Genomic DNA, 25,276 nt, shown 5'->3' on the forward strand with positions numbered 1-25,276 from the left:
TCACAGGGTAGTAAGATCGCTTACAGCAGATGGGCCGGCAGAGTATCACGTTGGTGTTATTCACAGACATTCCTCCCTTTTCTAGAGGAGACAATTCCACTTCTGAGGAAGTGTTCAAAACTATTGCACAGCACCTCCTGGGAACCTAGAGGCCCCTGCACAAGCCCTCGAGGGGACGTGAGAGGGCAACATGTTAAATGTATGAACACGGCCCCTCCTGACCATTTCTACTCCTGTAATAGGAACACTTGCCAGCACGTGGAAGCTTTGGGGTTGGAAGTGTTCGTGGTTGTGCAGCTCAAGTGTTTTAAGTGGAGCTTTAAAAAGGCTTTTCTTAGGGGCGCCTGGGTGGCACAGCGGTTAAGCGCCTGCCTTCGGCTCAGGGCGTGATCCCGGCGTTTCGGGATCGAGCCCCACATCAGGCTCCTCCACTATGAGCCTGTTTCTTCCTCTCCCACTCCCCCTGCTTGTGTTCCCTCTCTCACTGGCTGTCTCTCTCTGTCAAATAAATAAATAAAATCTTTAAAAAAAAAAAAGGCTTTTCTTAAACATAGATGTGAGGCCAAGTTTCATCGCGAGCCAAGTTTCTAAAGATTCTAAATTCTTAACTAGTACATAGATGGGCATCAGGTCTGAGCAGCCTTCAGAAGTCAGCCTGCTGTCCTGGGAGCACGGGAGCTTCTGTCCTGGAGCAAGGGCGTGCTTTGTGGCCTGACGCTCAGCGCGTCCCCTGCGCCATGTAAGCTCTAAGGAAGAGACAGCGACAGACTCTGCTTGTCCCCTTCTTAGGGAAACAACCCACGCTTTTTTAAGAGTAACAGACACCTGTGTAAATAAGGGCTAAAAAGTGCCAGCCAGACCAGGGGGGCCGAGTGTGCACGGGCAGTCGTGCGATGCTTCGGCTGAATCTCTTTCACAGCACTTAGCACGTTTGCTGGCCGGTGACTGGTTCCCAGGGTTTGAAGACAAACCAGGTTTTACTCCCCTTGGCCTCTCTTGCTCAGGTAGACAACACGTGTTGACCTCCACCGGCCGCACGGGAGGGGACAGGGATCCGCACCCCAGGGGGACAGAGATGGAGGCCAAGTGAACAGGTGTCTGGGACATATGATCCCAGCTACCAGACAACACAAGCCAAGGCACAAAACAGCAGCGAAGGCCTGAAAGGAGTCAGGAAGGGGCCTCTGAGGGGCGGAAGAGCAGGAGGTAAGGGCGCTGACGCACCCAGGAGCCGGAGCTGCATAAAGAGACCAAGCAGGGCTGGGGGAGGCTGAGCCTGGGAGGCCGGTTTGGGAACGGATATTTACTGTCACCCAGACGTAGCAGTGCACTTGTAGGGTAGAGTGTGACACCGAAGCAGTGACATGACCAGGGTCAGCGCCTCTGGTGGCCAGGAGCCCCAACCACGCCGTGGCCTCAGCGCAGCCAGCCTCCCTTCGCCCCTGCTCAGTGCCCAGCGCCAGGCTTGCCTGCCTGATCTTCCCGCGTCCGTGCCAGCTGCACCCCGCGGGCCGCAGAGAAGGCCACACCTTGACATTTCCTTTCTCCCGTCTTTGCAGTGAGTGTGCTCGTCTCAGAAATGTTCCGAAGAATTTCTACTACTTGTGATGATATGGGAATTAAAAAAAAAAAGATTATTTAAAAAAGTGAATACAGGCAGGTTTCAAAGTTATGTCTTAATTTTATTATAATGGTTATATTTGTTCATAACTGTAATGTAAACAGAATAAAACCTGATCTTTGTTTCTGTCTTACTTGCACGATAATGCATTACTTTGTCCTTAGAGCGAATATCAGCTCCCTTCCCTCTGGCTTTATTTTTTTTTTTAAAGATTTTATTTATTTATTTGACAGAGATAGAGACAGCCAGCGAGAGAGGGAACACAAGCAGGGGGAGTGGGAGAGGAAGAAGCAGGCTTATAGCGGAGGAGCCTGACGTGGGGCTCGATCCCATAATGCTGGGATCACGCCCTGAGCCGAAGGCAGACGCTTAACCGCTGTGCCACCCAGGCGCCCCTCCCTCTGGCTTTTTATTCCCCCCGTTGATTCTCTACAAGAGTGGCTCTCAAACTTCAGCCTGCGTCGGAATCAAGCACACCTGTTCAAGCACAGGGGACTGGGCTCCACCCCGAGTTTCGGATTCAGTGGGTCTGGGTGGGGCCCGTGAATTTGCATTTCTCTCAAGTTCCCAGGTGATACTGATTCTGGTGGTCTAGAGACCTCCGAGCACCTCTGCTATAGACTGTGCTACAGAAAATGTGATCCACAGACCAGAGGTATTAGCATCACTTGGGATCTTGTTAAAATTCAGGTTCTCGGGCCCCATCCCACACCTTCTAAATCAGAATCTGCATTTTAACCAAATCCACAGGTGATTCCGATGCACATTAAAGCTCGAGCAGCATTAATCCGGAGATTAGAACTGTAGCATCAGGGTCTCCGGGGACTGGATCCGGATGTAGCTCTGAAAGCTCTCCAGGCGGTTCTACTGTGCAGACAAGGTTGTGAACCATCAATAAGATGTCCCTTACAGCAATCTTTTCCATTCTCACCCTATCCCACTCCCCCTTCCCGCCCTTTTCCTTCCTTTCCCCTTATTGGCCCCAGGATAAAGGAAGAGATACAAAGATAGTGAATAAAGATACTAAAAGTGGGTTTGGTGATGGACTCATGTGGAAGTCATTTATGTTCTGGCAGAAGCTCATGACTGTGGTCCGGTAGTGACTCCCTGGTACCTGAGCTCTTCAGTCCCGTGAACCTCTCCCCGTGGGTGTGGCCCAGCCACCACCAATGCAGAGATCCTTCTTCCTGCAGGCCAGGCTGGCCCCAGCCTCTCCATGGCCACTCATCTCAGGAACCCGGCCTCCAGTCTTCAGTTCTTCAAAGCATGTTCTGTTTTTCTTTGACCTCAATACCTGACTTGGTTCCTTGCCCTCTTCCTCAGTTCCTCCAGGACAGGCCTGCTCAGCTCTTCATAGCTCTTAGGGTCTTGGGTTCCTTTTTTTTTTTTTTTTAAGATTGTATTTATTTATTTGAAAGAGAGAAAGAGAGAGAGAGAGCATGCACAAGGGAGGGGGAGCGGCAGAGGGAGAGGGAGAAGCAGACTCCCCGCTGAGCAGAGGACCCAATGCGGGGTTTGATCCCAGGACACTGGGATCATGACCTGAGCCAAAGGCAGACACTTAACTGACTGAGCCACCCAGGTGTTCCTGGGGTCTTGGGTTCTATCCCTTAATTCCTTGACCTCATGTCACTGTGGCTCTCTGGGTAGCCCTGGAGCTGTCTACCAGACTTCTGATTGGTGCTTGTTGCTGAGATCAGTCAGAATTGCCTTTGGGGTGGATGGGCTGTTCTCCAGGTCCCAGTGAAGAGGTGTCTCCTGAGCCTTGACTCTGAGCCACAACAACAGCTTGCTTGACCCTTGAGAGTCACCCTTGCTCTCCTACCTTCCAACAATATCATGACTGAGTCCCTAAAACTCAGAGGCTGATTGGATACAAGAGGAGTCATAACTCCAATATTTTAAACTTAACTAGGAGAACATTGATATTCTGTGAAAGAAACAGGCCATCGGAGGTAGAGGTGATTTAGCGGGGGACAATAATGAAGTCCATTTTGATTGCTCTGTTTCCACTGAAGCCATACATCTGTTGTGTTTCTATAACCTTCTGGAAGTAAGTCCCAAGAGTCAAATACCTTTAAGATATGCTGCAATACCATGTGAACCCCATTTGACCAGACAGCTTATTTTTGCCTTTTCTGTCATATATTAACAGTTCACGGAACACTCCAATTTGAAATGCTAGAGGATGTGAAATCAAGGCCAATAAAAAGATTTGGGAGTCCAGAGCGTAGAAGTCGTCACTTATACCAGGGGTTCTCAAACCTTAGCTTGCATCAGACACAACTGAAGGGCTTCCTACAGTACAGATTGCTGGGGCCCCTCCACAAGCCTGGATTCTGTAGATCTGAGCTGGAGCCTGAGAATGTGCATTTCTGTCTAGTTTCCAGGCGCTGGTTCTGCCGCTCATCTGGCATCATCCTTTGGGAACCTCTGATCTGAGTGATAGGAATAGATGTCCTCACCAAAGAGAAAGCTTACAGAGATCAAAAGAGAGGCCTGGGGATACTACTAATGGTCCCATTGCAGGCTCCAGAAGTCACCGAACCAGGCAGAAGGAGAGGAAAAAGAAAAAGGGACAAAAGTGAGACAACCCAAAAAGAAGAGAGTTTTGAGGAGGATTGGAGGCTATAGGGTCACACACCACAGAGGACACAAAGCGAATAAAGTAGGGTTGTCGGATGAGACACAGGATGCCCAGTTCAATCTGAATTTTGGATGAACAACAATTTTTTTTTAGTATAAGTTTAATAAATATGATGTACTTATACTAAAAATATCATTCATTATTTATCTGAAATTCAAATTTAACTGGACACTGTTATTTTGATTTGTTAAATCTGGTGATTCTAGAATGATGGCAATGGAAAGGCCAGAGGATATGGCAAAAGGAAAGAACCCGGAGAGCCTTTCAACAGAGCATTGGGGCAGGATCCAGACAATGGTAAGTTACACAGAAAACAGTTGCTGAGCAACAGGGTTTAGGGGGGTCTGGCCTTGGGGCCGCTCTGGGCAGGGTGTCCAGAAGCCAGCCTGTCTTGCTGTGTCTTGGGCACAACCTCCCTGCAGTGGGAAAGCACCTGCCACCTAGCTGCTGGGGATTTGTAACCCACCCTGATGTTTTTTAAATCACAAAACTGAAGAAAGAAGCATCGGATTCCGAACCTCCTGGAACACGGTGTGTAATAAAACGGTGTTGAACTGAGTTAAGTTAATTTATATAGAGAACCTGCTCAGGGTGCTTTATACAGACATAGACAATTTTGTAAGGTTTTATTGATTTTTTCTTTTCCTGCAGAAAGGATTGAATGAAATAGTCAAGTGACCTATTAATTCACAATGAGGGGGACTCCCCTGAAAAACTGTCGCTCTGTGTGACAGCTGAGACCACGGAGGATAATGAAGTTGTATTGTAAGGTATGCGAAGCGCCTAGTGCCCTGTCTGGCATGTCCTGGGACATGATCAAAGTTCCTAGGTGTGTATGGAGGATACTCTACATTTTGGGCAAGGAGAGAGACTGATTTCTTAAAAACTTAGTGCATTGTGGTATTACAATAGAATGTTTAATTACATACTTATTGCAACGTATACATAATATCTAATAATACAATGTACTTGTATTACACCGTCAGGCATGGGGTAATCCTCAGTCAGCGTAAACTCGCATTATTGTCCTCAGTTCCTATCCTACTAGCTTCCACTTGTTAGAATCAGTCTTTCTCCCTGTCCACCCAATGTGTGGTGGCCTCCATATACACACACGGCAGGGGCTGCTTATGGAGCAGGGATGCGGTCAGGCACAGGGAGTTTCCTCCCAAAATCAAAGCCCCGTGAACCAGGCTTTTAGAGAATGTTCCTAAGATATCAACACACTCGGATCTTCTTGGAAAGTCAGGCTTTACTGTCTGTTGTGGTGAGAACAACTGGGCAAGATTGTTCTTTTTTCTCCAACAATCACTGCAACTGCTTTCCGGATTTGACAATGTCGTGTCTGCCTTTTTTTCAGAGAAGTGAAGAAAGGTAGCATCATGGAAGGAAATGGGCCTTCCTCAAGAGGCAGGCAGACAGGATACTTTTGAAATTTAAGTGGCGCTCCTGCAAGCATTTGTTTTATATAGAGACAGTATGAAGAATGACACACGTGCTGGAAGGAGTAGCTTTATGGCAGGTCAAGCATTGGGCTCTCAGTACATTAACGGATTTCTATTGCATTGGTTCCATTTGTCATTCTTAAACATGTCCTACCTTAACGAGAGCCCTTGGGGGGAAAAAAACCCGGCAGCAAACATCTGGCATCTTCACGGCAGCCAGCAGCTTGGCTACGGTGTCACATTCACGAGTGAACTGATGGAAAATAGTGAATTTTATTACGATTTTCAGTTTGAGGATGCCACAAATATGGCCATGAAACATGAAATTCAATAAAACGTTCTGGGAAGTTCTACAGGACTTGCTAAGTTAACCTAGAATCTTAAGTCACCTTCGAGGTTATTCTAAGCACTCAGTGTTCTCACAGTGGAAGACATGGGATCGCCGCCTCAACAGGTCAGAGAAACACCACGTCGACACGTAGAAAGTGACGTACTCTCCGTGGAGCCTCATTGCCTTAGGCTCCAGTGCAAACAGAGGGAAAGATAAAGAGCTTCTGTCCACAATTTATGGCGCTCTATATCTACCTGTTATTTATATATTTTTTCCCAATGTTTCTATTCTGCTTAAGGTCCTGTGGATTCTTCCCAGGATGAAGACTGAGGAGCATGGATGTAAGCATCACAAAACGTACCCCAAACATGGACTGAACAGAGATCAAGTCTTGTGGCTATAACTCAATACAAAACATGACCTGGATTTCATGATAGAAACACATAAATGTGTCAGAGTTTCCTAAAGCTAATTCAGAAATCACTGAAAATATCTAAGAGAATGTTTTAGGATGCCTTTTGTCAGTTATTAGCAGGTAAAGCTGTAAGATACATCCAGGCCCTTTAGTCAGTGAAGGCAAATTTGCCTACAGGCCTCCCACTAACCTGTTAGTCACTGAGCGCTCACCTGTAAATGGCCATGGTCTGAACTCACACATGTCCTGTGTTCTCCAGGAAGACAGTATTAAAAATGCAGAGTTTCATTTCTATGTGATTCCTGCGGGGGGCACAATGGAGAGGTTGAAATCATTTGGGGCATGACATTTACTATCGTTGATCTAATGACCAGGATTTGAGTCATCAGTTCTTGGAAGAAAAAAATGTTGAGGGTGTAGGGGGTAAAAGGGGTGGAAAATAATTTATAAAAGGCAATGAAGCGTCTGAATTCAATGCAAGTACAGTGTGTTTTAAGTATATTGTTAAAATCTGTAATGGTTTATATAGCGTCAGAAACCGTGCGCTCGCCTAAGGAGGATTTCGGTGTAGATTATGTCTTCCTCAACGGGATGTAAATAGATAAATTACTTTTACTGTAAATGGAAGCACGAGCCATTGTTGCCCCCCACATGTTGCTGCTGCGTGTGTCCCTTTACTATGCCCACACCCTAACTGGGCCGTCAGCTTTTTAGCGGATGTACGGGAAGCACTAATTTCCGAGCACGACAGACCTGGGTCCACAGACACTGATAACGGATTTGTCTGGTTTTCCCTATCTTCTTTTTTTAACCAACATCTATCACATCATCTTGATTTATAGACATAACCAGGAAAGCGGGTCTTATTGCAAAAATAAGTTTTGTGGTTTATCTAGGAATAATACAGAAAATATTGCTTTTACGTGAGGACATTTTTCACAGTTTATTTCAATCTAATAAAATGTGAATTTTGTTTGGAAAACAAAACAAAAGAGAAATACTGCAGAGTAACTGTCTAGATTATTTAGATGCCTTTAGATGAGATACGTGTGATATACATACCAACTAAGAACAGACAACTTTTGTCATCAGATGGATGGTGTAAATGTGAGTATATGACATTTAGGTTGTTGTCAAGGACATCGTATGTATTGTTTTCTGAGTATGCAAATATTAGCTTCATTTCCTCTTCCTTCTCAAGGAACACTAAACTAAAGAATCCTCCAATCTGAACATACTCTTTATTTAAATAAATTTGTATTCCAAAAAGAACATAAGGCAATTTACAAAAATGCGCAAAATAAGATAAAAATTAAGTTAATGGGGAAAGTAGGAAATAAATACAAATGAGGGTAGATAAAATAAGATTATACCAGGGAGAAAGTGAGGACACAAAACTCATTCCCGGTGTCTGGTTAGGAAGGTTACATGATTCACAGCAGACAGGAGAATTTATCCTGTGGGTACTCCAAGATGACATCCTGTAAGCTAGGAAACTATGTCTTCAACAAAATCTTTACAGCAAACAGTACTCAACTTCATGGGGCTTTTCTCATAATGCCAATGAGAAAAATTACTCCACATCTGGAAAATGATAAAATGAGGATTGCTTCTCACATTTTTTTTTTAAATTAATAGCACATACTTGATAGAAGTAGTGACAAGTTATAGCCCTGAAGGTGAGAAGTTATCTTGTGGAAACTGATCAAGGATTAGGATTTTATAGCCCAGTGGAAAAGGTGTTACGAGTCAGCCTGAAGAAAGTTAACCAGGAATATTGTATTGAGGGGGGTCAGAAGACGCCGTCCCAGAATGTGCTACTTTGGCATGCAGATTACTTTGAGCTGAAGATAATCGAGGCCCAGCAGTCTCAGGAAAAGCTTTTTACCTCCTTCTTAACTACCTAAAAAAATTAGAAAGGGGGCCCATACCAGGAAGAGAGCTATAACCAGAGAAAGCTTTTTCATCTGAGCGACTTACCTGCATGGCAGAGCAAACATTTGCTTACCAAACATTTGCTCCTCACATCTTCCTGTGAATTGTCTTCCTCCCCTTTGAAGCCCCAGCCCCTAACCTTTTCCTTAGCTCAGGACAGTATACGAGTCTCCATTGCCTGGCTGGCTTTGAGTCTCGTATCTTTGTGGGGCTCCCTTATATACATAATTAAAATTGTTTGTTTTTCTTGTTCATCTGTCTTTTATTATAGGGGTGAGAGGGTTCTCAGCCAAGAACCTAGAAGGGTAGAGAAAAATTGTTTTTCCTCTCCCACAGTATTAGCTATTTTACTTAAGAGTCCCTTCCTCTCCAAGTGTTTAAATATCCTCTCTTCAAATGCACGCTGCACTGCTCTCAGTGAGATCACCGGAGGTTCTCTGCTATAAGCCAACTGAAGGGGTGAGTTAGAGTTGTACCAATCATTCCTATTGCCTGTGGCTGCTTTCATGACATACGACAGAGACTGAATGGTCCCCAAAGCCTGAAATATTTACTCTCTGGGCCTTTAAAAAAGTATGTCAACCCCAAGCCAAAGAAAACTTTGATACTTATGCCTTAATCAGCATGCAAATTTTGCTTTTTAACATCAGCTAATGTTGGTAGATAATGTGATACCAAAAAGTACTTTGCAAAAGCAATTCTACAGAGAGCCAAAATACTACTGCTAAACACCAGAGACTCAGAATCTCTAGCGGCTGGCCCCGGGAATCGGGGTTTTAACGTACTCTCTGGGTGACATTTACACATGTGCAAGTGTGAGACCTGCTGGAGCCCTCTGGTCCTGGCCAGTGGTTCTGTCCGGCTTCTGGTTCCATAGGTCTGAAGTGGGGCCCCCGATTCTGCGTTTCTAACAAGCTCCTGAGTGGCACTGATGTTGGTGGTCCGACGGCCTTAGTTTCCTCCTCTGTAAAATGTAGGGGACAAAAGTCTGAACCACAGAATTGCTGGGAGTATCCGATGGGGGAGTACACACTTACATCGTGCTCCTACATCTTTTAAGCTATACTGCTTGGGCAAGTTACTCCATGTCTTGGTTCCTCTAAGTAGCGATAACAATAATGATACCCACTTCACGAGGCTGCTGGAAGGCATCTGGAAGGTGTACATAATATGTGTACAGTACCTAGAACAGAATATAGTAAATAGTAAGATACTACTGTTACTGTTATCAGTACTGTTACATAAGGTGTCTGATGCACAGCCGTTACTCCATCAGCCCCCTCTCTACTCCCTCCCCTTTTGTCCCTCTAATGTCTTCTGTTGATTTCTAACATGTCTAATTACAGAACCTCTTCAGGGGTGCTGAGAAACACTCAAACCAGTCCAGAGGGTGCCACACACATGGGGACCCAAAAGTGGCTTGGAGATGGCCTGTGGTGCCCAGGCTCTGGTGGGCGGCCTTGTGGCAGGGGGCCTCAGGGCAGTACGGGAAGTGGGCTTGCCAGTCCTTCCCACCTCATGGAAGCACAGACATTCCCAGGGTTCCTGGACAGTCTTACTTTGCAGCACATTAATCTACATGGCACCAAGTTTACTTTTCTGAGGACACCATTTGGGACAACATATGGTGAGCCTGAGAAGTCATTTCTCTCTGGCAGCACTGCCCTCCGTAACAAAGTGAATGTTCTGTGAAGGGCATCTGGATTTTGTTTCAGGCTTCTCTTTGCTTCCTTGGGGTTTAAGTGCTGCCAGGAACTGCCTTCTGAGAATTGTTCAGGAAACCTTAATTTCTGGATTCAGGGTGCTGTTGATGGTTACATCTTTGACTGAAATGACCACATTAGGGCCACTCCTGTCCACTAGGGTGCACTGGGCACCAGCAGTCTCCAGCACCGTATCTCCAGGCCTGCAGAAGACAGTCACTGGTTATGATGTGCCTTCCATGTCGGACAGCAAGGTTGAGTGTGAGGGACATTTTCTTCTACAGGTCGGGTATGTGGTCTCGGCCAACGCCAACAGTAGCACAAACCCGGTACAGATACCTTGTCTTTGTGATCGGCTCCATGGAACCCCAGCTCGTTTTGCTGTGAGAAGATTCTGTCCAAATAAACACACTGCTAATGTTTACATTCCCAACACAGGACCTAGGATAAAAGGAGAAGTTTCAGGTTTTCTAGAGAGAATAAACAAATGAAAGACAAAAAAAAGGGAAGGACAATAATTAATGATACTGAGCACCTGTTCTTTGCCGAGCACTGTGCTACTTGGGATCCTTTAGTCTTCAAGAGAATTTGTGACTTTTTAAAAAAATTTTTATTGTTCATTTGTCAGAGAGTGAGAGAGAGAATGCACAAGCTAGGGGAGTGGCAGGCAGGGGGAGAAGCATGCTCCGCACGGAGCAGCGAGCCCAGTGCGGGGCTCAATCCCGGGACCCTGGGATCACGACCTGAGCCAAAGGCAGACGCTTAACCAACTGAGCCACCCAGGAGTCCCTTGTCTTCAGGAAAATTTGTGATAAACGTATTATCACCGTACTTCCCTCCCTCGTTCCCTTCCTGTCTTCTTTCCTCCCTCTCTGAATAATTCAGTCAAAAAGCCATTTTACAGCCTCCCTTTCCTCCCTTCCCTTCCTTTGCAGGCCAAAGGGGCTGTGGAGGCAGCAGCAACAGGGGTGGGGCATTCAAGGGAGCAACCAATGTGCTAGAGAAATTAGATTAGGGGACTTGGGGGCAGGGGAGAAGGAAAGGGAAAGAGAAATAATGGGAGGCAGGTTTCTTGCTGTTTGAGAGGAGATTTGCAAATACAACAAAGGGAGAGGCTAGAAATAACCCTGATGTGCTGGACTTTGGAACTGAAGGTGTCGATGTGAACTCTTAGAGAGGTAGATAGCTACTAAAAGAGATACATGAGTATGTGTGTATACGTATATAGATATTCATATATTTTCTAGATCTAGCTTCTCAGAGGTCTAGTAGTAATGACATAGCACACTTAACTGCCTAGATCTTAGTTTTTAAACACTAAGAGGAACCAGGGCCCCTTGGGGAAATGGTCAGCTCTACGTCTGGTGCAGGGAATGTAGAAAATGCGTCTGGAGCATCTTGTTGCCCTAGAATGTAAGGAAGTGCTCAAAGACTTATGGGGATGTGTCAAAGGGATAAAAGAGGATTTCATAAAATATGGGACAATTTGAGCACTAAAATAAATGGTAACAGATTACAGCTCATTGAATAAAATAGGAAAGACAAGTCCATACAGATATAAATGAACGAACAAATGAATGAATGAATGAATGAATGCGGAAGAGGGAAAAACTCTTATTTTAGAATGACAACTATATGTAGGAGGAATGATGGAAATAAGAAATCACCACCGGACAGCCATCACAATGGTGGTTAATTCATGTGGGAATCACTAACAGATGCTAAAGTTGATACGTGGAGGTTTAGTGGGTATAGGACATTGGCATAATTGGGGGGATTTCTCTCCACAAAATACTGACCAATTACAGAGGGAAAAATAATGACTTTGCTGGTGACTTCAGAAACCTGATAGGCGCTAACTTGCCAGATAAACAAGGTTGGCGTCACCATTTCTGGGACATGTGAACACTGAGTTGCCCCCTGATGTGATCTGTAGCGTTCCTACCAAGAATGGATGGCCTGAATCTGGTCGTAAGGAAGCATCAGAATGATCCCGGTGGAAAGGAATCTTACAGAATGAAAAGCCTAGATCCTTTAAAACTGTTAATGTTGTGAGACAGAGGGAAGGACGAAGGAAATGTTCCAGGTTGAAGGAAAATAGTGAGGGTCAAAACTCAGCGAATCTGGATGGGAGCTGAACTAGAATGGAAATGACAGGTGTTGAAACACTTTTCAAAATTTGAATGGCGCCTGTGGATTGCCTTGTAGTGACCCATCAACGCTGATCTCGTTTTGGGCTGTTGGATGAGCATGTGTTAGAGTGTCCTTGTTTTGGAGAAATGCATACTGGAATTTTTTTGGGGGGTTGGGCACAGTGTCTGTAACCTGCTCCCAAAGACTCAGAAAAAGAATGAGGTGGGGGTGGGGAGGTGTGCAAATGTAATAGAAAGAATTTAAAAAAAAAAAGGTACAAATGTGGTAAAATGTCGAAAACTGCAGATTCTGGAAAAGGGGATATGGAGTTCTTTGTTCTGACCAGACGTGAAGTAACAGGAAAAGGATCCATGATTAGTAAAGGAAGTTTACTAATACTGCATTATTGTCGGGATATCTGCTGTACCTGCCTTTTCAGCATGTCCCTGAAACAGGATTATGCATCCCATCTCAGGGGTGTCTGGCTCAACATGAGACTCGCTCTCGGAGTCATCACGTAGTTCGACCATCTGTTTTCCTTCTCCCAGGAGAAAAGACTATCCAAAGCCTGCTTCTTTAGCCTGGATCCCTGAGTCAATCCCCGGGAACAGTGCTATCACATGTAATGTGAACCAGAAGGAAACCTTTGTTGTGGCAAGCCACGGAGATTTGGTGGATATTTGTTACCCACAGCTAACGGAGTCCCAGCTAACTCACAGTTCACTAGTAAAGAGCGTGGGTGGTTAGAGACATCAGTTTATCTATCTGACATCAAAGTCCATGTTCTTTCCATAGATTATCTATTGGTTTTTAAAACCTTTTATTGATTAAGCTAGCCTTTGTTGTGCTCACCTGAACTGAGCTTGTCCACTTCTTAGCACTTAGGTAGCATTTGTCTTATATTCCTTTTTAGCCCTTATTCTTCTTTGCAGCAGAACTATTATTTCCAGTAATACGGTAGATAAGATAGCCCAAACAAATTTGTTACAGAGCACCCAAAAACGCTAGATAAAATATGGCTGCACCAGCAAGAAATTAAAGAAAATAGAGTATTTAAACAATTCTGAAATATTACAGGACTGAAAATGGAATGAAAACAGCAACCCAAAAAGAAGGAAGTGAGCGACAAAGCTAATGGTTGTTCTAAAGGTAGATTTTACTCACAGAGATTAAAGATAATTAATATATTATAATATTAAATATATAATCACATATACATACACATATGTAAGATACAGATACCGGTATCTTTTTATTTTGAAAGAATTTAAAATTCAAACAAGATGCAGAAATAATAGAGAGCTCCTATGTACCTTTCTCCAAGTTTCTGCAATGATAGCTTACATTATCATAGTACGTTGGGAAAACCAGGAAGTGACATTGGTACAGTACTATTAATTCAGGTATAGACCTTACTTGGATTTCAGTAATTCTCAATGCACTCTTTTTGGTTTTAGGTGTATGCTCTATGAAATTTTATCACATGTGTAGGTCTGAGTAACTATCAACACAAAGAAACTCCCTTGTGTTACCTCTTTTTTGTGTGTGTAAGTAATCTCTACTGCCCAATGTGGGGCTTGAACTCACCAACCGAGATCAAGACTCACAGGCTCTGCCCCCTGAGCCAGCCAGAGACCCTCTTTGTGTTACCTCTTAATAGTGGTACCCTTCTCCCAGCCATAACACTTGGCAACCACTGATCTGTTCTCCATCACTAATATTTTCACTTTGAGAATGGCATAGAAATATAATCATACAGTGCATAACCCTTTAAGATTGTTTCTTTTTCTCACTCAACATAATGTCTTGGAGATTTACCCAAGTTGACACATGTATCCTTCCTTTTTATTGAGTAGTATTCCACGGCCAGGGTGTTCCGCAGTTTGTTGTCTGTTCACTCACTGAAGGTTATCTGGCTTGTTTCCAGTTTTTGGCTATTACAAATAAAGCTCCTATGAAACTCATGTACAGAATTTTGTGTGAACCTAAGTTTTCATTTTTCAAGTATAAATACTCAGAAGTGTGATTGCGGGTGATAAAATAAGCACGTTTATAAGAAATCGTCAAACTGTTCCAGAGTGGCTGTGCCAATTTATATTCCCTAGACCAATATAAGAGATATCCAGCTGTCCGCATGCTTGCCAACATCTAGTTCTGTCGGTACTTTTTATTTTAGCCATTCTAATATATATGCAGCCATATCTCATTATGGTTTTTTTCATTATGGTTTTAATTTTTACTTCCATAATGGCTAATGATGGTGAACATTTTTTTCATGTGCTTGTCATTTTATACCTTCTTTGATGAAATGACTATTCAAGTCTTTTGCCCATTTTCTAATTGGATTGTTTACTTATTTTTGAGTTCAGAAAGTTCTTGAAATTAAGATAGTGAGAGAACATTTCATAAATTTGTACATTTAGAAAAATTATTTTATTATAAAGTTTATAAATTTATGCCAATTTTAAAACTTATATAAAATGAACAAAATTCAAGAAAAATATAGCTTACCAAAAACTGACTGAGAAAAGATAGTCTGAACAGTCCCTTAACCCATAAAGGAATTGAATTCGTAGTGAAATGTCTTTCCACCTTACAGAGCACTAGGCCCAAATGGCTTTTCCAAGTAAGTTTTAATAAACATTCAAGGAACAAGTAATTTCAACCTTATACAAACTCTTCCTGAGAAAAGAAAAATAGGAAACGCTACCTAACTCATTTATGTGGGTAGCCTAATCAAGACATCAAAACCAAACAAAAAGACCATGATAAATTATACACTAAACTCACTCATGAACATAGATTAAAAAATCTTAAATTAAAATATTAGCAAATTTAACCCCGCAGTGAATAAGAAAGCAGCACACAATGACCATGATGAGTCTACCGAAGGAAGGCAAAGTGGATTTAAAATCAAGCAATCAATTAGTATAATTCACCACATCAACTGCGGGAGAGGAACTATAGGATCATCTGAACAGACATAAGATATGTTTGATAAAACTCAACATCCATTCATAATAATTCTCAGCAGGCCAGTAGAGAAAGAACTTTCTCAAGGTGATACAAGGCACCTACTGTGATTAAAAAAAAAACAACCAGGGGCGCCTGGGTGGCGCAGTCGTTAAGCGTGTGCCTTTGGCTCAGGGCATGATCCTGGCGTTCTGGGATCGAGCCCCACGTCAGGCTCCTCTGCTGGGAGCCTGCTTCTTCCTCTCCCACTCCCCCTGCTTGTGTTCCCTCTCTCGCTGGCTGTCTCTCTCTCTGTCAAATAAATAAATAAAATCTTTAAAAAAAAAAAACAGAAATAGAAAGGAATTTGCATAATTTGAAAAAGGACAGCGAAAAAGCCTACAGCAAAACCATACTTTAAAGTTTAACTTTATTTCCTGGGGCGCCTGGGTGGCTCAGTCAGTTAAGCGACTGCCTTCTGCTCAGGTCATGATCCCAGGGTCCTGGGATTGAATCCCACATTGGGCTCCTTGCTCAGAGGGAAGCCTGCTCTTCCCTTTGCCTGCTGCTCTCTTGTGCTTGTGTGCACTCTCTCTCTCTTTCTGACAGATAAATAAATAAAATCCTTTAAAAAAATTATTTTAAATCATTTCCTTTTAAATCAGGAACAAGAAAGGATGCCTGTTACCATAACTTCTATTCAATATTTCCCTGACATCCTAGAGTGCAGTAAGACAATAAAATGACATAAAAGGTTAATATTAGAAAGCTATACATAAAATTGTCATTATTTATAGATGATACCGTTTCCACCTAGAAAACAAAAGAAACTAAAAATAAATAGTATTAAAATTAATAAGAAATTTTAGCAAGATGGCTCAATATAAGATAAATATATAAAAATCACTGGCATTTCTATTTATTAGCCACAATTACTTACAAATATAATTTTTAAAAAAGATTTCATTTACAGGGTGCCTCACTGTCTCAGACGGTAGAGCATGTGACTCTTGATCTTGGGGTCGTGAGCTCAAGCCCCTAGTTGCAGGTAGAGTTTATTTAAAAAAATTTTTCATTTACAATACCAACAAAAAAACCTAGAATTAAATCATAAAATATATGTAAAATCTTTGTGGAAAAATCATAAATCCTTCTGAAACTTTTTGAAAACCCAATCTACCATGTTCACACGCATATACTATGTTCAGGATCAGGAAGCCTATATATCTCAAATTGATCTATAAACTCAATGCACTTCCAATCAATATTCCAGTGGGATATTTGAGGAATGTGACAATATGACTCTAAATTTACACAGAAGATTAAAGGGCCAAGAAATTCTTGAAGAAAATAAGGTCTTTTTTGGGGGGAGGGAGGTAAATAAACAAATGATATGCAGTACAAAGCCCAAAAACAGACTCAAAAAACAAATGATATACCAGGCCCCAAAAACAGACTCATGTGTATGGAAATTTGATATATGACACAGGTGATATTGCATATCAATGAGGAAATAGTGCTGGTATTGAGTGCCCAAATGGAAAATGAAATCGGACCCCTTCCTCACACCATGCACAAAATGAATTCTACATGCATGCAGATGTAAATGTCAAAGGAAAAACTTATGACATTCAGAGGAAATATAAAAGAATATTTTTATAACCTTGGGTGGGAAAGACATCTTGTAAAGATACTAAGACATAAAACCCATGAAAGAGAATTACTGGTAGGTTTGGCACTTTAAAATAAATAACTGTGCACTGAAAGACATAATAAAGTAAGTGAAAAGCAAGTGGCAAATGGGAGAAGATAATTATCATACACACTCCCAACTGAGAATGAATATCCAGAATATATAAAGAATGCTTACAAATGAGTAAGAAACAAGAAACAACCGAAGAGAAAAATGGTTAACAGGTGTTGCATAGAGGACACACATATGGCCAACCAACGTACAAGATGCTCGACCAAAGCGGAAATCAGGGAAAATCAAAACCACAGGATATCATTTTCTGCCAACCAGATTGGCAAACATCAAAAGTTTGACAATACCAAGAATTAGTGGTGATGTAGAACTATATAAATTGGCTCAATTTCTTTGTAAAAATTTTCAGCATTATCTGGTAAACTTGACAATAACAACCCAACAATTCTACTCCTAAGCATAGTCCCTAAACATTTTGTTTATAGCAGTATTATTTGCAATAGCAAAGAATTGGAGATGGTCCAAATGTTTCTTGGCTCAATCATGGATAAATAAATTGTGGTATATAGTTACAGTTAAATACTATATAGTAGTGAAAATTAAGGAACTATAAGCCATACCCATTATCACTGAAGATTACCACTTCAATCCTTTACAAAATGATTAATTTTAATAACGTTCTGCTTTTGCTTTCGAAAAGCTGTTTTAATGTCTTGCTATTTGTCAGTATTTCAAGTTGTGATAACAGAAGGGGATGGTGAGGGAAACTGGGCTCTGAGTCACCGGGGAGGAGCTTCATTTTGAGTCATGCCTGGGACACTCACAAAATAATCAAATAAAATGCAGTGGGCACAAACCTACAATGTCAATATGGCACTCCCCATACTTTCCAGGGGCCACTTGCTACTTCCTCCTACCCCCACCTTTCTCATAATCATATTTGGACTTTTTAAAAAAGACTTTATTTGTTTGTTTGCTTGAGAGTATCTGAAACAGACTCCACGTTGAGAACAGAGTCCGACAGGGGGCTTGATCCCACGACCACGAGATCATGACCTGAGCTGAAACCAAGAGTCCCACTGAGCCACCCAGGTACCCCTACAGTTGGACCTCGTGAGGTCATGGGTTTGAAGAGAAGTAGAACGTCCCTGTGGTAGTCCCAGGCACTGAGTTCCTAAGGACTGGCCGATCTCTGACGATAACCACCCGGACCGCCCAGCTCCCACATCTCTAGCCCCTCCTCCCCCTTCTCTAAGATCTCCACCGTGACAGACAGCTGGGAGAGCGTTCCATTTCAATTCCCCTTCACACTCTCAAGTCTGCGCAGGCCTCACCACTCGATCAGAGTGTGCACAACCCGGGACTTCCAAGCCAAAACATCGACAGCTAAAGTCAGGCCTCAAACGATCCACTGCACAAAGGTCCTTACCCATGCAGCCGGCCCTGGAGGGCTAGCCCTCCGCCACCGCGTCCACGCCTCCCTAATACGACACACGAGGCGCCCGGAAGTGGCCGTCGGGCTCCTACGTCACTGGCTGCGCCGAGTTGGCGGTTGCCGTAGAGTTGCTGGGAGGAGGCGGGAGGTGGAGCCGCTGGGGCCAAGATCATGCCAGACAGCGAGAGGTATTCTGGGCAGCAGAGGCCGCTAGGCTTGGGATGAAAGAAGCAGGGCAGATGCAAAATCTGGAGAGCGCGGGGGCCGGGCGGTCAGTCAGCACCCAGACTGGCAGCATGACCGGTGAGTGCCTCGGACCCTGCTGCTGCCACCCCAGCCTTTCGCTCTGCCCTGAGCCTCTGCCTCCTTGTAACTCCGCTTTCCCTGCCTGCCCCTCCTCGCCCGTGCTTCTGCCCCGGGGTGTCTCATTCCCGCCCTCGGCGCGTTCTCGCCTCGGTCACCAGGAACCCTGGCCTGGCAGTACCTGCTTTTGAAGTCGCGCTCATTCCCTCTTACTCCCACCCCCGCCCCCGCCCTTCACTGTTCCTCCCAGGACCTAGAGCTAGGATCTCGGGTCTTGAGTCAGTGTTTCTGCCTTGAGTTCCAAATTAACCACACACGACGCTTTCCTGTATTTCAACTGCCTTCCCCGCGAAGGTCACCGCACTGCCCTTCTTGCAACACCACGATTTAAAGAAAAGCTTGCCCCACGATGACATCAGACGCAAGGACTTTTCATAACTTCCTTTGGATTGTTCCCATAGTTACATGTATCAGTTGTACCATTTTCTTTCCCTTGCCCTGTGAGGGCTGGAGAAAGGGCCCAACTTTGAAAAGTGCCGGAGGAGGTCACCGAAAGTGAGCCTGTAGCCAGGCTCCTGCCCTTTGATTCTCTTGTCCTCTCATCCTTTTTCTCTGCCTCCTACTAAAGCAGCCGAGTTAAGGCTGCAGCATCCAAATGGCATTGAGGATGAGTTCCTGTTTTCATCATTAGTAAAAATTTTGAAGTGTCTGCCCTCTCTTTTGTACAGGTCAAATACCAAGGCTTTCTAAAGTCAACCTTTTCACCCTGCTCAGTCTCTGGATGGAGCTCTTCCCAGCAGTAAAAGCCCAAAGACAAAAATCTCAGGTATATTTTGTTTCCTTAGTTTTTCCCACTTAGCAATGGTTTAAATTAGATTTTTCCAGTTTCTGTCACACTTAAAGAGCAAACTGAAAACCTTAAAATTTGCAAAATACTTCTGTGGCTTCGTGTGATATTTGTAACTCATAGCTGTAATAGCTCATCTTTCTAATCTAAAAATAGAATTGTTACCCTCTTAGACTGTACCATGTTTATCAGGTATTAATGGTATTTATATGTTGGTTTGGACAATTAGATGCATAGTTTATGCCCCAGTTGTATACTATTGATGTTTCCTGTGGGTAGTTTCCCCCTTCTTCTACTGAACTGTAAATTACATGAAGATGGAGATCATGTCTTATTTTACCTTATTTTTATTACTATGTCTTATTTTACCATGTCTTATTTATAGTCCTTTAGCATCTGCTTTTGTAATAGGTAATCTGTGAATGCTAATTGGTTTCTTGTTCCATGTAAATAGTCTCTTTTTTGAATCTGAAAGAGGTGATCAAAACAGATTAGGAATATATAGAAATAATAATCATAAAAGTCTACATCTTCACTTTCTCCAACCCTTGGGCAGCAGGGTGCTACCTTCTCATCTTTTTCCTCCATGGCATGGTGCTAGGTTCTCACCATTTGGTTTGGTTTGGTAGATTAGGAAATTTAGAATGTTTTAGGGGGCCAGGGCTAGATATGGAAAATAGTATTAGGTTGTTTAAGCATTTAAGACATTTTTTTAAAAAAGGAAAGGGGGAAAAATTACCCATGGTTTCTCACCATTCTAACAACATCACTTTTAACATTTTTAACATTTTGGTACTTTCCTTCAGTCTTTTTTTTAAGTGCAGGATTTTTGCTTGTTTTTCTCTTAGAAAATCGTGCTTGTATTCTGCATATGCTTATGGAAGTTTCCAACTTGCCAGTAATTGTGCTGAAAGATTGCTTCACATTTTCCACAAAATGACTTTTTGTAAATCCTTAAATACAATAGTACTCTTATGAGGTCATTCATAACCATTCTCTTTTTCTTTTTGATGTCTTCGTTATGGTGGATAAGGTTGTGTGCTTGGCAATGGAGATACATAAAGAAAGATTTGGTTCTTATTTTCTAATGGAGACAAAAATTAGGTATTTAAACAAGATGCAGTTAGATGGCAGAGTCCAGTACCCAGTATAAGCAGAGATGCTACCAAGACTGAAGACTGCAGGCCAGGCTCTGCATGGGGAAGTGAGGGAAGGATGCACAGGGAAAGCTACATTTGCACTGAGACATGAAGAATGAGTAGATATTTACCAAGCCAAGGGACCCTATATGGAAAAGCGTGGAGGAGTGAGAGAACTTGTGATCCTCATGGGGGAGGGTGAAGTTGGGTGAAGAGAAGAGACTGAAGATGAGCTTGGAAAGGTATATAAGAATCAGAAAATAAAACATATTGTATGCCTTGTAAGGGAGTTCAGCTTTTTATAAGGACTACACTGACGAATTTTAACAGGGAATTAAAGATTTAACTTTTTAATGATTAGGACTTTATCTTTTTAAAGCACTTATAGGTTCACAGCAAAATTTCCGGGAAAGTACACGGATTTCCTGTATACTCCCTGCTCCCCCCTACATGAATAGCCTCCACCATTAACCACATGCTCTCCAGTGGTACATTTGCTACGGTTGAGGAGCCTACGTTGACGCATCAGGATCACCTTGGTGCTGTGCATCCTGTATACATCAAATGTAAATGACATGTAGCCATCATTATGGTGTCATACAAAATAGCTTCATTGCCCCAGAAATTCACCTCTTTATCTTTTCCCCACCATCCCCAACCATGGCAACCACTGATTTTTTTTTTAACTGTCTCCATAATTTTGTGTTTTCCCAGAACATCATATAGTTGGAATCATACAGTAGGATGTAGCCTTTTAGTTGGTTTCTCTCACTTAGCAATATGGATTTAAGGTTCTTCTGTGTCCTTTCATGGCTCAATCACTCACTTCTTTTTATTGCTGAGTAAGGTCCATTGCCTAGATATACCATACGTAATTTATCCATTCACCTGCTGAAGGATATCTTGGTTGCTTCCAAGTTTTTGCAGTTATGAATGAAGCTGCTATAAATATCTGTATGCAGATTTTTGTGTGGATGTGAGTTTTCAGCTCCTTTGGGTAAATACCAAGGAGCGTGATTGCTGGATTATATGATAAAGAGTTTTGTCAGAAACTAATAGACGGTCTTCCAGAGTGGCTGTAGCATGTTGCATTCCCGCCAGCAATGACTGAGAGTTCCTGTTGCTTCACATCCTCTCCAGTATTTGGTTATGTCGGTGTTCTGGGGCATTCTCATAGGCATGTAGTAGTATCTTGTTTTAATTTGCATTTCCCTCATGACATGTGATGTGCAGCATTTTTTCATATGCTTATTTGTCATTTGTGTATCTTCTTTGGTGAGGTGTCTGTTAGGGTCTTTGGCCCATGTTTTAGTCAGGTTATTATTTTTAAGTTTTGAGAATTCTTTGTATATTTTGGATAACAGTCTTATATCAGATGTGTCTTTTGCAAATATTTTCTCCCAGTCTGTTGCTTGTCTTCGCATTCTCTTAACATTGTCTTACACAGAGGAGAAGTTTTCAATTTTAATAAAGTCCAGTTTATCACTGATTTCTTTCATGGATCGTTCCTTTGTAATATCAACATCGCCATCGCCATCCCCAATGTTATCTAGGTTTTATCCTATGTTATTTTTTGTGGAGTTTTTTAGTTTCATGTTTTACATTTGGGTCTGTGATCCATTTTGAGTGGATTTTTGTGAAGGGTGCAAAGTCTGTGTGTATATAGGGAATTCTCTTTTCCTGATAAAATGCTAAATCTTGGAGTAGTTTTCTCCTCCAATTACTATGTGAAATGTTTAAAAAATAGCAAAGCATTTTGCATTTTTACTCCCTATTAATCACTCCCTTACCCCCCACCCTGGCTCCATATATTATTAATGACTTTGAGAAGGTCTTCATTTCCTTCATGATTTTGAAGTCTTTTATTCTTTCGGCCTCTTAGTAGCTTAATATTATTTTATCAAAGTGGAAGATTTTCAAACTGGGTGTTTTGGTTTGGTTTTGGTTTTTTTGCAGATAAAATTGTCTTGAAGAGACAGATTAGAACAAATGCTTAGAAATTTAAGATTTTTTATTTTTTAAAGATTGTATTTATTTGAGAGAGAGAATGCGCATGTATGTGAGCAGTTGGGGGGGTGGGCAGAGGTAGAGGAATAGAGGGTCTCAAGCAAGCTCCCCCCTGAGCACGAAGCCTGTCACGTGGCTCTACTCGGGGTGGATGTGAGGCTCGATCTCACCTGTGATCATGACCCTGAGATCATGACCTGAGCCGAAATCAAGAGTCAGTTGCTTAACTGCCTGAGCCACCCAAGGACCCCGAGATTTAAGACTTTTTAAAAGCACATTTAAAAAGCTGGGCTTCTTAGAGTTTTGAGGACTAATTTTGAAGACACCTTTTTTTAAATATGAAGATTAGATCTTATTTTAATTCATATATATATATATATACACACACATGTATTTATACACACACACACAAACATATTATATATAAAGAATAAAGCCTCTGCTGAAATTAAGTTCTTTTCAACAGGAATATGTATTAAATAAATTCAGTATTAATTGCACATTATGTTCATAGGGTTGAGTAAGATCTTTTTCCTATTAAGAGAAGAAAATGTTCTTTAAGCTAAAATAAGAAGTTTGTTTATTCTGCTTCTGTTCTTTATTCTGCTTCTGCTATACAAATAAGTCACAGAAACTCTAAGATGCAATTTGACATGTAATTATATTGGAAGTACTGCCTTTGACATTTTACCAACCTTTTGTCTTCTTTAAATATTTTTGTTACCAAAGTAATGTATGTTTATTATTTATAAAATGGACTGAAGAAAAAAAATTTTTCATAGTTTCACTATCTAGCGACTACTGACATTGTTGTGCTGTTTTTCAATCTTTTCTCTCTCTCTCACTCTTTTTTAAGTTATTTGAGATCATTTACTCTGGATCCAACCTTTTTCACTTAAAATAGGAAAATGCTTATGCTGTAATACTGTTAGCCACACTGGAGCAGCAACTTAGTCTAATGGTTTAAGAGTAGCCAGTGGTTTTGTAGTTAGCCTGCCTGGGTTCAAATCTGGACTCCACCTCTTACTAGTTACGTAATCTTGAGTAAGTTACTTTCCCTCTCTCAACTTCCTCATTCCATAAAATGGAATGTTACTGGTACATACTGGTACATACGACAGGGGGCTTTTATGAAAAGTGGACGAGTTAGTATTTGTAAAGCTCTTAGATAGTGCCTGGCACAAACTCTGTACTATATGTGTTTGTTATTATCCTTTTAATGTTGGCGTAACAGTCCATTGTGTGGATGTACCGTGTGTATTCCCTTAGTACTGGACATTTAGATTGTCATTCATTTTTACCAGCCTCAGTGTATTTTAACTTATATCCACTTCTAAATATGACTGATACCTGAGATTTTCTATGTTGTCAAATATTTACACTGAATGGATGCTCTTTGAGGATTGTTCAGCAAAGTTTACATTAAGTATAAAATCCAATGATTTTTAAGACTCTAGCCCAAAACTAGATAAATGAGTGGGAGAGAAACTAATTGTTTTTGAGACTTCTTGGTAAAAGCACAGTTAACTAAAAGTTGTAGAATAAAGGTTAGCACCACTGAAAATGGCCATCATTTTAAAATAATAATCTCTCCTATTGGTTCATAGTTTTTCATTTTAGTTAAGTTAAACATATCTAAATTGCCTGAATGTTACTGTAGTATAAGAATTAGAATAAGTGTATTGTTGCCTTGTTTTTTACACATCATTTCTGTCCCTCTCTCCCATTTCTTCCCATTGTTTACTTGCTGTACTTTTCCAGAACAGTAACAGGGTAGCATTAATGGTTAAGACAATGGACTTGGACTCAGGTCCTGGCTTTCCCATTGACTAGCTATGGAGTTATTTAATCTCTTTCAGCCACAATTTCTTCATTTCTAAAATGGAAACAATAGGGACTACTTTGTAAAGTTATGAGGATTAAATGAGATAGTTTAGAGCCTCGTGCTTGGGAAACACTGTTAGGTACTTTATTATTATCACTCATATAATCATCACCACTACTGCCATCTCACTCCCACCATTCCGCTACCAAGATCACTTCTTCCACTTCTGTTGTGCAGGAATAGAAATGTGATTTCCAGGACATGGCTTTCCTTGTCAACTTTTTAGAGGTTATTCCTTTTCTAGCATCCAGCATTTGTTTCATAAGACTGAATTCAACATTCACCAAGTTTACCATTCCCACTTTCAAACTTTCTCCAATTTATTACATATCCCTCCTACCAGGGCTCGCAGAATCCTGCTATATCGTTCTGTCTTAATTATCGACTCACTTCATAGTCACTCTCCTGTGTCGTAAGCTCTATAAGGGCTGCATCCTGAGCAACTAGGTCTGTGGCTGGCGCATAGCAAGGATTCAGTAAATATTTGTTGAATTAATAAATGAAGGAGTTTAGCCCCTGGCTCAAAACTTTCCAAGTTTTACTTTCAGAAGAGACTTGTGGACATCCATATGTTAGTGTCCTATTGCTTCTGTAACAAATTACCACGAAGTTGGTGGCTTAAAACACATATTATATGTAGTTATTATCCTACAGTTCTGGAGGTCAGAACCCCGAAATGGGTCTCACTAGACTAAAATCAAAGTGTCAGCAGGGCTGTTTTCCTTCTGGAGGCTCAGGGGAAATTCCATTTCCTTGCCTTTTCCAGTTTCTCA

At 41.9% G+C, this 25,276-nt stretch overlaps 1 protein-coding gene and 1 long non-coding RNA gene across 5 annotated transcripts in view; one reads left to right on the forward strand and one right to left on the reverse strand.

Annotated features, from left to right (window-relative positions):
• Nucleotides 1-1,685: 1,685 nt before the first annotated feature.
• On the reverse strand, nucleotides 1,686-18,403 carry LOC123791854 (uncharacterized). Of its 3 annotated transcripts, none has more exons than XR_015725960.1 (7): nucleotides 18,317-18,403; nucleotides 15,309-15,494; nucleotides 10,437-10,538; nucleotides 9,432-9,577; nucleotides 6,672-6,761; nucleotides 5,868-5,966; nucleotides 1,686-2,485 (listed from the first exon to the last, which is right to left on the reverse strand). It is a non-coding gene; the product is annotated as an uncharacterized LOC123791854 (long non-coding RNA). The 3 variants fall into 3 exon arrangements; XR_015725959.1 differs by having other exon boundaries at nucleotides 1,686-2,488; XR_015725958.1 differs by lacking the exon at nucleotides 1,686-2,485 and having other exon boundaries at nucleotides 2,990-5,966; nucleotides 18,317-18,401.
• Nucleotides 18,404-18,432: 29 nt separating this feature from the next.
• CDADC1 (cytidine and dCMP deaminase domain containing 1) overlaps nucleotides 18,433-25,276 on the forward strand; it is a 55,927-nt gene continuing 49,083 nt past the window's right edge. For both annotated transcript variants that reach the window (XM_045796828.2, XM_045796829.2), the window contains exons 1-2: nucleotides 18,433-18,625; nucleotides 19,354-19,451. In XM_045796828.2, coding sequence (XP_045652784.1) covers nucleotides 18,544-18,625; nucleotides 19,354-19,451 — 180 coding nt within the window. In that variant the 5' untranslated portion in view covers nucleotides 18,433-18,543. The remainder of the gene's footprint in view (nucleotides 18,626-19,353; nucleotides 19,452-25,276) is intronic.

This window comes from Ursus americanus, chromosome 10, assembly GCF_024610735.1.
Source record: "Ursus americanus isolate L20-20 chromosome 10, mUrsAme1.1.p, whole genome shotgun sequence".
NCBI classification, from domain to species: Eukaryota; Metazoa; Chordata; class Mammalia; order Carnivora; family Ursidae; genus Ursus; species Ursus americanus.